The 12,688-nt window shown below is 45.7% G+C and overlaps 1 protein-coding gene across 2 annotated transcripts; it reads right to left on the minus strand.

Moving 5' to 3' along the window:
* Positions 1-261: 261 nt before the first annotated feature.
* Positions 262-8,184, minus strand: TMEM17 (transmembrane protein 17). Of its 2 annotated transcripts, XM_006016750.3 has the most exons (4): positions 7,954-8,184; positions 3,294-3,397; positions 2,810-2,923; positions 262-908 (listed from the first exon to the last, which is right to left on the minus strand). In XM_006016750.3, exons 1-4 carry the CDS (start codon positions 8,060-8,062, stop codon positions 555-557), a joined length of 681 nt encoding a protein of 226 aa, XP_006016812.1. In that variant the 5' UTR covers positions 8,063-8,184; the 3' UTR covers positions 262-554. The 2 variants fall into 2 exon arrangements, with proteins under 2 accessions (XP_006016812.1, XP_025048166.1); XM_025192381.1 differs by lacking the exon at positions 2,810-2,923.
* Positions 8,185-12,688: the final 4,504 nt, after the last annotated feature.

The following is a 12,688-nucleotide window of genomic DNA, read 5'->3' on the forward strand; positions in this document are numbered from 1 at the left end:
TTGCTGAAAGCATACTCTTTTTCTGTCCTTTCTGGGCTTGTGCCAGATGCATAGGGGACCTGCCCCAGTGGAAGGTTATTAATAAGGAGAGCATGCACCCTACATGCAGAGCTGTAGGAATGAAATAACTGATGCAGTTTTCAATGGCTACTGTCTTCCCTTTGTGCTGCCCCCTGCCTCCTGTGGCGGTCCTATACTCACAAGCACTCTGGATTATACCACCATGCAGACATAAATAAAAACACTTTTGTGAATTTATTGCAAACAAAACATTTCATTGCAAAATGGTCATGAAAATAGAAATCTTTTGTATACAAGTAAAAGAAATTTCATACTTGCTAAAGTATAAAGTATAAAATCTACAAACTCCATAATGACATGCATGTGAATTGAAGTCCACCGTGTAACTGATCACAAAGAATGGAGTTCATATCTCCTGGGTTAAATATTGCCTGCTGCATTAGAGCTACTTTTAATGTCTGATGAGCAAGAAGACTGAGGTTAATCCAAAGCAGCAAGGGACACTCATTCCCAGACTCTACCCTGGTAGCTTGTCAAGCCTTAAGTGCAGAACCCCAGCCAATGGTTGTTGGACGAGCTGCTTCCAAGTGTGATCCAGCCACCCGGGGAGCCTGTACTCTCTTCTTCTCCCAGGCTGGATAATCAGGTGCAGAATGTCTGTCCAGCTGGTCAAATTCATGAAGGTGAAAGCGAGTTGCCAATTGGTTCACCATTCTTTTCAAGGCAAGAAAAGCTGCAATGACCTGAAAGGTGAGGAAGAAGGCAAAGATGATGTGGACTGCACGCTCCAGTGGCTGGATCTTCAGACCCTCATTAAAGAGCAAGAAGAGAATTAGGGGAAACTGAAGGAGAAGACTCAAGAGCCAGAAACCAGCCAGCTCAGGGACCTACAACAGATAAACATAACAGGAAATGTTAATAATTATAAAAGCTGCCAGCTTTTATAATTCAAGCATTGTGTTATACTATTAAAAAGGACTTTTCTAAATCTTTAGCTATAAAGTTAATTTTTCATCTCCCTAAAGCCTACATATGCTGTGGGATCACTAAGAAATGGGGCTGTTTGAAAATATTCTAGCTAAACTGTTTTTCCATAGAAAAATGGGTTTTAGATTCTACAAACTTTCTGAGGAAGTGCCTTTTTGTGGAAAAATTTTGTTTGGCAAGAACTAGAATGCCTGAAACACCACATTTTTGCTTTGAATATGGCATTACAGTATGGTGGTACATTGTAGTCTGATTGTTCTGTTGGCATTCTCTACTGTGTGGACTCCTCTCCCATAGTACACTTGTGGCCATGACTTTAATACACATGATACTAAAATATATCATGTGTCAGGTAGTCTGACCCGTGAGCCCAGCTTATGGAGAAAAATGGGAGCATAAGATACTGGAACTGCAATTAATATGAAGCAGCATAGCATCATTTTAGTGTCAGAAAATTTTTTGGTTTTCAGGTTTTCAGGTTTTTTTGTTGACAAATCACAAGTAGGGTGGAATCCCATTTCTGACCAGCTCTACTAACACAGATAACCAAGGTTGTAATGATGCACTGATGTTTCAGTATAGTGGCACAAGGATTCTTGTTGCAGGGAGTGTTTAGAACAAGATCAGGGGCTTCTCAGGTTTTCTTTTCACTGATATAGCTGGCTCTGCAGGGAAGTCCTAGTCGCTGATGCATCTATGGGTTTCAAAACAGTCTGGTAACAGAAGAAACCAAGTGACATGTGATTGCTGGTCTTTTCACTCTGTTACTAGACTTCCAACCAAGTATGCCATTTTTGTCCCACAATGATGTGAAAAAAGTGGACATAAACAGGAAGGTGAAGGAATTTGTGACCTCCTTCTGTGTATAAAATGGCTTCACCAGCAGTTAAGCCAGCTCAGTTGCTGGACACCAGTAGCATAACTAAGGGTGGTGAGAAGGCAGAGATCTGATCTCTGAGAGGCACCAGCCCTCAATAACTGATTTTAGAGGCGGTTCCCATGCAGTGGCAGCAACAGCTTATGAGTGGGGAACCTTGTGACAGCAGTAGCATCACTGCTTTGTGTGCGGGAAGGTAAGACTCTGGATTGTTGGACACCTCTTTCCCCTCCTGGGCAGGGAGACAAAAATTTAGTTACACCTCTGCTGGACACTTTATTGAGGTGTTCTGGAACAGTGTGATGCTGGTGTGAACAGCATTATTCTCAGCCATTTCATTTTATCAATGTAATTAAGAAAATGTTAAGACCTGGAACAGTCAGGATGATCTTCCAGTATTCTGAGGAGAGGTAAGAAGGGAATTAAAAGTATAAAGGAGTAAGCAGGAACAAAAATAACACTAAGTGGAAAGAGAGAGACCTGTACCACAGTATAGTGGCAGTATGCTAGTTGGAATCATGACCTAGCCAGTTCCAAAGGAATCATGCTGTGCTCTAGAGAGTACCTCCATAATTCTGAATGCAAACCCACCCTGTCATGACTGCAATGTTAATGGCTTTTAGAAACTTGTATGCAGATGGAGAGAGAGGTTTTAGTCATGTGGAGTTTCATGTAGAAGAGGTTTTGAGAAGAGAGGGGAGACAGAGAGAAGGGTCCTCAGAAGGACGAACAAAATGAGGGGGTGGTTTAAGGAATTGAAAGGAACATAGAGCACAGCTAGAACAAATGCAGTCAACTTTTAATTCAACTGGAAGCATTTTTGCCTGGGGTATTGAACCTACATTGAAATCTAACAGGTAAGTTTTCTTTTTAGCAGTTAATGCAATCCTGAATCAACTGCTCTGGGAGATGATGGGGACCTACCTTCTCTTGCAGATTGCCTATGTATCCCAGATACAGTCGGATGGCCTCAATTAGAGAGGCAAGGATGATTATTGTGACCAGGATGAACTTGTAGTAATCTGGCAAGACTGAGTACTAGAGAGAGGGAAAAAGAATAAGAATTTTGTGAGAACAGAACTATCCCTAGTTTACACGACTCCTACAGCAGCCAGTATATTGTGTATGAGATCTGTGCAACACTGTCAATGTTTCTGGCATCTGACAGGCAGTAGCCCCTGCTGTTCAGTCAGCTCTCTATCAAACTTGCTATTAACTCTGTCAAGACATAGTCCTCCTCATACCCCAGTACTTATACACTCCTGCTTGAGATCCTTTAATCTATTAACTTTCCACGTCTGGATTGGAATTATTGACTGGAAAAGGTAATTCTTTAAGATGGGACAAGGAAATAAGACTGACAAAAGAAAATTGCACCCTTCAACATTCATTCTATCTAAGGACTCACCTTCAGCTGAAGCATGACAACACTGCTCACCCACCAGAATGGGAAAAAGTAGAGGTTGAAATAGAGGGACATCTGCAACGGCAAACTTGAAACTATTTCGTTATCTGGAGAGAGAAAAGGGAGCTCTCATCATCCTGTTTGTCAGACATTCTCTTTCCAAACACAGTGGAGAAAGTCACCACTACCTCAAAAAGAGTAACTTTCAACCAACATGTTAATAACTGAATTTCAAACTTGGACAAATCAGTATCAAGTGTTAAACTGTCCAAGGTTTGCCTAAAACTGTAGGGCCAAATAAATTTGACACCCTTATGCTAAATCATTGCCTATAACAGGGTGTCAAAGATGCCTGCAGAGCCCTATCATCCAGGGTGCAGTGCTGCCCAGAACTTGGACTGGACCCACACACCACATGAAGCATGCCCCACACACTGGATCCAGCTGGGCCAGTCTGTGGAGCTGATCTCACCCTGTGCCACTCATCTGGCCTGTGGGGCCAGATAAGTTTGATACTCCTGGCCTATAGCATTCTACAACATCTATCATAAATTGCAGCTTTTCACTAGTCAGTAGATAGTATAATTCTGATGCCTAATGAAAGAGGACTGAGAAGCATCATCTAGTAACTCTTCAGCAGTCAGCTGATGGGCTCAGCCCAAGTCTTACTGGATAGATATGCTGCAAGAACTACAAGCGATTCCTTCTGTTGACAGTTCAGCAAAACAACTCACAATTAGCTAAGCACAAAATTAGATTATGCTCATATTCATTACTGATCCCTAGAGGCCAGGATCTCTATCCCTGCATGTTGGTAGGGAAACTTGTACTGTTTGCTCACAATGCCATTAATGTTTCTTGAATCTGACAGGCAGTAGCCCCTACTTTTTAAAAACAGCTACCAACCAAACCAGCTACCAGCTCTGTCATGACCTCAATCCGCCCTCATGATGTATCACTGGCCTTTAGCAATGTCAATCAAATTATAATTTGTGCATAGCTGGTTTTGGGGGAAGGAGGTGGTGGGAGGCTGTTTTTAAACAAACTACCTAACTGGAACGTCCATCAAACAAAATGGAATTGCAAACCAAACACTGTAGTGAGGAGGAAGTTAGCTGATAAAACCTGAAAAACCAGAACTCTTGAGCCCCGTGATAAGATGCAGATAGTAGAGTTCCACAACAGTTCAAATTCATCCACAGGTTCAAAAGATTAGACTTGGTATTAAAAAAAAGTTCTATATTTTAAAAAGAACACAAGAGAACAGTTTTGCCTTTAATTAGACAAGCTTATTTGCATTACCTCATATTTAGTATGATATCAATAAATACCTGAATGAATTACTAATGATCTGTTTCTCTTATGTCCCAAAGAGCAGCTCAGAAGAACTGGCACTTGCTACCATTTGTGGGCAGGTGCCAAATTCTTATGATCTCATTTCCATTTCCTGTTAATCATCTCTTGTTTCCGCATGTGCAACCCAAAAGTTCTGTATCTTTTTTTTTCTTTAAGACTTGTGACCTGATATGTAACAACACTATATCATTGAACCCATCTTCAAGTATTGGCTAGTTTCTCTTTGACTTCCAGTCTCCTACCTGTCCTTGCTCTACCTTGGAAAGCATCATCATTGTGTCCAGTTCAGCCTCATGCAGTCATGGTACCTTCAATTCTCAGACATAGCCCAGAAATCTTTTTGTCAGATGCTGAAGTATTCATGATAATTAATTAGCTAGGTGGAAGGGCAGGAGAATATAGTAAAGGAACTGGGACAAGGCTTTAAGGTAATAGTGTAAAGAGGAGGGACTGTCTACACTAAAAACAGAAGGTACAAGGTGACTGACATGATTAATAATCCAACATTTTTATGTATCAAAACTATTCCAACTAGGAGGAATGGGAGATGACCTACAGACCTCCAAAAATTTTTCATTACTTAGCTATAATATGCTTTCTTAGTTGCAACCTGTCCTGATGAATGCAGGACAGTTCATTTCCAGATATTAGAAAAGGAACTGCTTCTGGAGAGCCGTTCAGAACTGGAACAACGTATCAGTTGATATCGGCAGCCTACCCTTCGATGGATAAGTAATATCTAATTACAAGGAGGCATTTTAAACTGTTGCAAGTTACTTATGGATAATGGTAATGGTTTTGATTAATGACAGAGGCCAAGATTTTTAATTTTCTGTGTGACCATCTTGTGATGCTATGCTACACTGGGTTGTTCCAAGTATTATTCCAATGGGTACATTTCTGAAATACCTGTCCTAATATTTCAATATTAGGCCAAATCCTAATACTTGGATTAGGATTTAAGATTGAGTTTCAGGTAAATAGTTGACAAAAGTAGCCAAAAATGTCAAGTTCTTCCCCCCACTCTTGAACTAATTTAATTACTGCTTACTGTAGGGCACAATAGGACACACTGGAGTAAGATACTGGGTGTATTTGTCTATCTTATTCCTTGTATTACAAACAGCAAAGTATTTCATTTGTCATTTTTTATGTAAAAAAAAATCCTATTTCATAGTTTCATAGTTTCTAGGGTCGGAAGGGACCTGGGCAGATCATCTAGTCCGACCCCCTGCCATGGCAAGAAAGAGTACTGGGGGTCAAACGACCCCAGCAAGATGGTCATCTAACCTCCTCTTAAAAACCCCCAGGGTGGGAGCCTGCACCACCTCACTTGGAAGCTGGTTCCAGACCCTAGCCGCCCTGACCGTGAAGTAGCGCCTCCTGATGTCCAACTTCCCTCCGCCAGCTTGTGACCGTTATTCCTGGTCACTCCTGGCGGCGCTCGGGGGAACAGGGACTCCCCCAGTGCCTGTTGATCCCCCCTGACTAGTTTATAGCAGGCTACAAGATCCCCCCTCAGCCTTCTCTTCTGGAGGCTGAACAGGTTCAAGTCCCGTAACCTTTCCTCAGGACCTGCCCCGCTGTCCCTTGATCATGCGAGTGGCCCTCCTCTGGACCCTCTCGATGCTGTCCACATCCCTCTTAAAGTGCGGCTCTCAGAACTGGACGCAGTACTCCAGCTGTGGCCTGACCAGTGGACTTTATTTGATACTAAAGGTGGTGGAGAAGCGGAAGGTATCGAACCAGGCTTTATAAAGTATGCTGCTTGCTATTATAAAGAGGGGACTGAGAGAATTTAAGCACTGAAATGGGTAAATCCAGTGCCCGTGACTCCCTGTGTTATTTTAGCACCTGAAAACCCCCAAATTGCAGGAACAGCAGAGGTACAGGGGGTTCAGAAATGGAGCGGTGCTGTTTACTGAAGGACCTGAGCCCATACTACTAGTTCAGTTACCTCTGGTGCTTTTTCTACAGTCCTGGAAGCCCTGGAGCCAGGCTGTTTTGGTATTAAAAAAAAATTAAAAAGACAGGCGTAAGGCAGGGTAGGTATGTACCTTACAGACTAAGTAACTATGATTCTATATGTGTGTGTATATCTATACAGAGAGAGAACAAGCTTTCTTGAAGTCCACCCCGCTTTAGCAGATGCTGCGAAGAGGAGCCTAGACCAGCAGTTCCCAAACTCTGACAAATTGTGCACCACCAATTTAAAACAATACAACCTTAAGTACCACCAGCAAATTTTTCAGTTTGACCTTAAGTATCACCAGCAAATTTTTGTCATATATAATAATAATAAATCTGTTAATGCGTACCATTGCCAGAGTGTCTGTGTAGCACTGGTGGTACGTGTACTACAGATTGGGAACCGCTGGCCTAGACCTTTCACTGCCACTGATGAAGAGAGCTTGAGTTCAGGAAAGTTAGGGGTGTGAATATACTCCTGTGTGTATGCCTGTTTGCATGTGTGTAAATACTTACACACACCCAACCATGTGTACCTCTATCCAATTCAGAATTTGTGGTAGGGGTGATATCTTTTATTAAACCAACTAGATTTTTTTGGGGGAAAAAAAAGGCTTCATAGATTTCATAGACATTAGGGCTGATCGAGTCCAGCCCCCTGCCCCACTGGTAGGAAGTCAGCTAGGGTCAAAGGATCCCTGGGGGAAAAAAAAGGCTTCATAGATTTCATAGACATTAGGGCTGATCGAGTCCAGCCCCCTGCCCCACTGGTAGGAAGTCAGCTAGGGTCAAAGGATCCCTCACTTGCAAGCTATCTTTAATTGCAATTAAAGACTTTTTTTCTTTTTTGCAAAAATCTAGTTGGTCTAACAACAGATGTCACCTCTACCACGAGTTCTGATTCCTTTTGCCTCATGTTGCTACAACCTGGATATCTAACTCATTAAGCAGAAAAAAAGCCTGCCCCGCCGACAGGAAAAGGCAGTGCAGCTCAGCCGGGACCACTGCGCATGCGCTCACCGTGCCTAGCGGGTGGAGGCGGGGCCCTTCTGTCGGGCTAACCCGTTCCCGCCCCGCCTTCAGCGCCCCGCCCCCTTATGTGGTGGCGCCGCTGTTGGCCGTCTCAGGCATTGAGCAGCCGCGGGGACTGCTCGCTCGCAGGCTGGGAGGGAGGCTCCCCTCCGCCTGCGAGTGAGTGAATGAGTGTAGGAAGCGCTGCGCCGTTGGTTCAATGAGCGTAGAGGAGGCACCTGGGCCGCCATCTTCATTCCTGGCAGCGACCCACGAGAGTGCCGCCACCGCCGCCATCTTTGCCGCTGGCACTGGAGCCAGGCCTTACCCGGGCTACAGCCGCCGTCGGGGTACTCCGGGCCGGTGCGGTTGCTGTCGCTGAATACAGTCCGGCTGAAGTTGCTGAGCCGCCTCCGGACTGGCTCCGGCAGTGCCATGTCTGACCGGGAGCGTCTAGGCCGCCAACGTCCCGGTTGCTATGGGAACCATGAAAGCGAGTTAGAACGGGCGCCCCGCCCCCATTGCGTGGCCCAGTTAGCACCTCTGCTCCGCCTGAGGGGCTGGACGGCCCGCGCATGCGCGGTTGTTCTACCTAGCTTTGGAGCCACGCCATCTCTGGTGGCTCTCCCGGGGGATGGGGCTGCAGGCGGGTTGTGTCCCGACTTGGGATGGTGCCCTGGGGCTCCCGTCTGGTCTCCACTTAGGGCTGTGTTGCCAGGTTATCATAGTTGCACGATAATTTCAACCCTTGTACGAGGTACAATCAATAATAGTAAAAGTGTTAAAAATGTAGGACACACAAACAACTAGAACTCTTGGTTCCAAAATGATACCTTTTATTAGACCAACTGGAAAATGGCAAGAAAATTGTCCTTTTCTGCAAGCTTTCAGATCAAAGTCCCTTTGTTAGGTTCTGGGAAAAATGTAGATGGTACAAGATGGTAAGTCCCCATAGGTAGGAAATAAACGTCATTTTTGCACACGGATTATTTTGGATGATTTTTGAGTTTTTGCATGATTTTTTTGAGGCAGCTCATTGATGCTACATATGCAAAACCCAAGTCACTCTCAGGGAGTCTTCACTGACTTCTGTGTTTGTAGTTAGCACTTTCTTACGATTTCTTCCCTCAAAATGAAGAGGGGCTTCAAAACTGACAACCCAGTTCTCACTCACTGGTGGGTTATACTGAACAATGTAAAGTCAATAAGAAGAAGACTTATTTGCATATTTCCCAGTGTAGGATATTTTTTCAGCAAATGAGATAATGTTGAGCTTCCAATATGATCATTTACTATTTAAGACCTGACAATGGTAGCTTAAGGCAGTGCAGCAGCTTTTCTCATTACCAGTGCTTCACACTAGTGCTAGGGGCCTTCCCCCTAGAGTCTAGGGTCAGGCCCATCCTTTTAAAATGATCCCTGAACCAGGCAGGAGCCCTGTTGAGTGCAGCACAAAGCCTGGGGCTCCCGGGGACCAGCTTCCCCTGGGCTGCGGCAGGGTGTACCCTGCCCCAAGGGCCACGGAAATTGCAGGTCTGTTCTCAGTGTCCTGTTCCTGTTCCCCCAGTGTGCTGAACTTAAAAACTACAAAATACATGTTCAGGAGGCATGGCTGCACTGAGCAAAGTTTGTCCTTTGCCCATTAGGAAGAGTCCAGTGGAAGGAGAAAAGCCGGGTCAGTGTCCACGCTTTCCCAGCTTTTCTTTTGCTCAGAGGGAAATTAACACTTGTTTCATGAATAACATCGTGTTGTGAATGACTGCATTAGAAAATATTCCCTTGGTTGAGAAACTCGTCTGTGTTGGGGCAAGTTAGAGTCTGATGATATCATCCCATATTATTTTTGAGTGCCCGTTTTTCTTCTATCTGAGTATTTCCTGGCCCTAAAAATTGCCAGAAAGTCTCTCTTTCTTTTATTTTAAAATTTTGGTCACCTTACTAACCACGCATGGAGCCCCAGAAGGAACGGATCAGTTTGCTTAGGCTTATTAAAATGTTATAGGGTCTGATGTTTTCAGAGAACCAGGGTGAAGTCCTTCAGTACAACTAATTGAGTATGGAAGAAATGAGTATGTGGGCACACTAGAAGGGAGGAATAGGCTGCAATCGGACCTAGACAGGTTACAGGGGTGGGCAGATGAGAACAGGATGGGTTTCAACACTGACAAGTGCAAGGTGCTGCACCTGGGGAGGAAGAACCAGCAGCATACCTACAGGCTGGGGAACTCCCTTCTTGTCAGTGCAGAGGCAGAAAAGGATCTTGGAATCATTATTGATGCCAAAATGAACATGGGCTGACAGTGTGGGGACGCGGTCAGGAAGGCCAACCACACCTTGTCATGCATCCACAGATGCATCTCAAGCAGGTCCAAGGAGGTGATCCTCCCCCTCTATGAAGCACTGGTCAGGCCACAGTTGGAGTACTGCGTCCAGGTCTGGGCACCACACTTCAGGAGGGATGTGGCCAGCATCGAGAGGGTCCAGAGGAGGGCCACTTGCATGATCGGGGGGCAGCAGGGCAGGCCCTACGAGGGGAGGCTATGGGACCTGAACCTGTTCAGCCTCCACAAGAGAAGGCTGAGCGGGGATCTAGTGGCCTGTTACAAACTAGTCAGAGGGGACCAGCAGGCATTGGGGGAGTCCCTGTTCCCCCGAGTACTACCAGGAGTGACTAGAAATAACGGTCACAAGCTGGCCGAGGGTAGATTCAGGCTAGACATTAGGAGGCGCTACTTCACTGTCAGGGTGGCTAGGATCTGGAACCAACTTCCAAGCGAAGTGGTGCTGGGTCCTACCCTGGGGGTCTTTAAGAGGAGGCTGGATGAACACCTTGCCGGGGTCGTGTGACCCCAGTACTCTTTCCTGCCATGGCAAGGGGTTGGACTTGATGATCTGCTCAGGTCCCTTCTGACCCTACCAACTATGAAATTGGTTTCCCCCTTAGACCACAGCTGAAGATCAGTTTACAGCCTTCAGCATGAATAGTGATCACACTTGTAATTTTAGCCTAGCTAATGTAACTACAGAATGTAGTCATATAAATGTCAAATCCATTTCCTTTCTGCACCCCTCCCCCTCCTACAACAACAACAAAAAAATCTTACCAAGCTATTTCCCTTGGTAATATTGGCTGGTAGTGAATTTCACAGATTAATTATCTGTGACTGAGAAGAATGTTTTAATCCATTTTAAGTTTAATTCCCCCTATCCCACTAGGTCAACCACACAGAAAAACCATAAACATCACTTTTGAAAAGTTTGTTTGATTTTGAGCTGGTGAAAGCAGCTGGATCGACACCAGATTTGCCTCAAAGGGCTTCCCGTGGAGGCAGGGATCTTACTGCTTGAATTCTTCAGAAGGCATGTAAGGGAGGAAGGGTTTTTGGAGAGCCATAGGCAGGTTTAGGGAAACTAGAGGGTCCAGTAGTTTCCGGAGAGGTTAGGTTCCCAGCTCAGGAGTAAATACTTTATTGAGTAGATGGATTTGCCAAAGTGATGATGCTGGCAAATGTAGTACAGTTTATAAGGTTGGTCACGTGTTGTTATCCCTATTTTACAGATGAGGAAATGCAGCAAGGGTCTAATTCTGTAGAATGCTGAAAGCTCTAAGATTCAGTACAAGTCCTGGGAATGAGAAGAAAGGTAAGCCAATTAACCTTAAAGCTTTAAGATGAAAGACAAATAATACAGCTTTATTCTAAGAAAGGTAGGTCTATCCTGGTATCAAAGGTGCAGTTCATACCACATGTAGACTAGTGTTTCCTCAATTTTTGATACTTGGGATGCCTTTTTTAATGGATTAAAATTGGTGGCACACCAAATGGGTGTGTGCATGTACATATATTTATATATCTCTTATTCAAAACAAAGAATTCAGGAAGAAATTATACCAGTGTTAAATGTACTGTTAACAAATGACACCAAATATATCTTTCTTTAAGCAAAGATACATTTCTATTCCAGTGCTTCAATCTTTTTAGCCTCCAAGTAACTCTGTAACTTTTCTGAATTTCATGGCACCCCAGTTGAAAATCACTGAGATCTGAACTCCGAAAGAGAGTATGTGTGTGGGGGGAGCTTGTAGCTAAAAAAGTTGAGAATCATTAATTTAGCTTGTGCCACTTAAGCAGTGGGGGCAGATGTTCACCTGGCTGAGCCCTGCGCTTTCCACTGTTTGCTCCCTCCCAACCTCTGGCCTGTACCTCAGGGCAAGGGCAGGCCATCCTGGTGAGGCTGTCCCTAGGCTGCCCCTATAGGGTCTTGCATGCCAGTGACCACCCTTGCAGGTCCACTTGACCCTGAGAACGTGGGAGGAGTGAAAGGGATGAGCCAGGTTGCAAACTGCTGCTCTGTGTATACCTACTCGCCCGCACCCAACAGACCTTTTTGCTGGGAGCAATGGAGGGGGGCGGGCAGGCGGCTGGCTAGAGCGATCACCTTTTCAAAAGGGGAAGACAGGACACATGTCCTCCTCTCCCCTGTCCTGCTGCTGCCACCACCATGGCTAGCTGAAAGGAGCAGAGCGGATGCAGGCTGCCTGCTGTGGGCTCGGGGCATCCTGCTCTGCTGCCTTTCCCCTGGGAGCCCGATGCTGGCTGCTTGACCCCTTCCCACCCAGCAGCAGCAGGGGGCACAACTCCATGCTGCTACCACCCCTGCCCTTGCTGCTGCCAGGTGGGCAGGGGGCGCCTTACCATGGTGGCACGGCCAGCACAAGCCCCCCTGCAGCAGGGTGGGGACCCCTGAGACGGTAGTATGCAGCTCACACCTGCCTCTGCCCCGTGCACAAAGCTGGTGGGGCATATGCTCCGCATTCCCCCCGCTCCCTGGAGGAGCCTCCTACGGTTCTGTCCTGCTCCTTGTCCTGGCCCCATGCACCACCTTGGCTGGGCAGCATGCCCAGCCCCTGCCCTGCTCGCTCCCTCACCCATGGGGGCATTGATCTGTACCACCCTCACCATTGACTTACCTGCAGGGAGCTGCTCTCCATGCTGCTTGGCTGTATCTCCCAGCCACGTGCATTTGTGCAGGCGCACACATGAACTTAGCACCCTGCTGCCAGC

This window comes from Alligator sinensis, unplaced genomic scaffold (genome assembly GCF_000455745.1).
Source record: "Alligator sinensis unplaced genomic scaffold, ASM45574v1 scaffold219_1, whole genome shotgun sequence".
NCBI lineage: Eukaryota > Metazoa > Chordata > Crocodylia > Alligatoridae > Alligator > Alligator sinensis.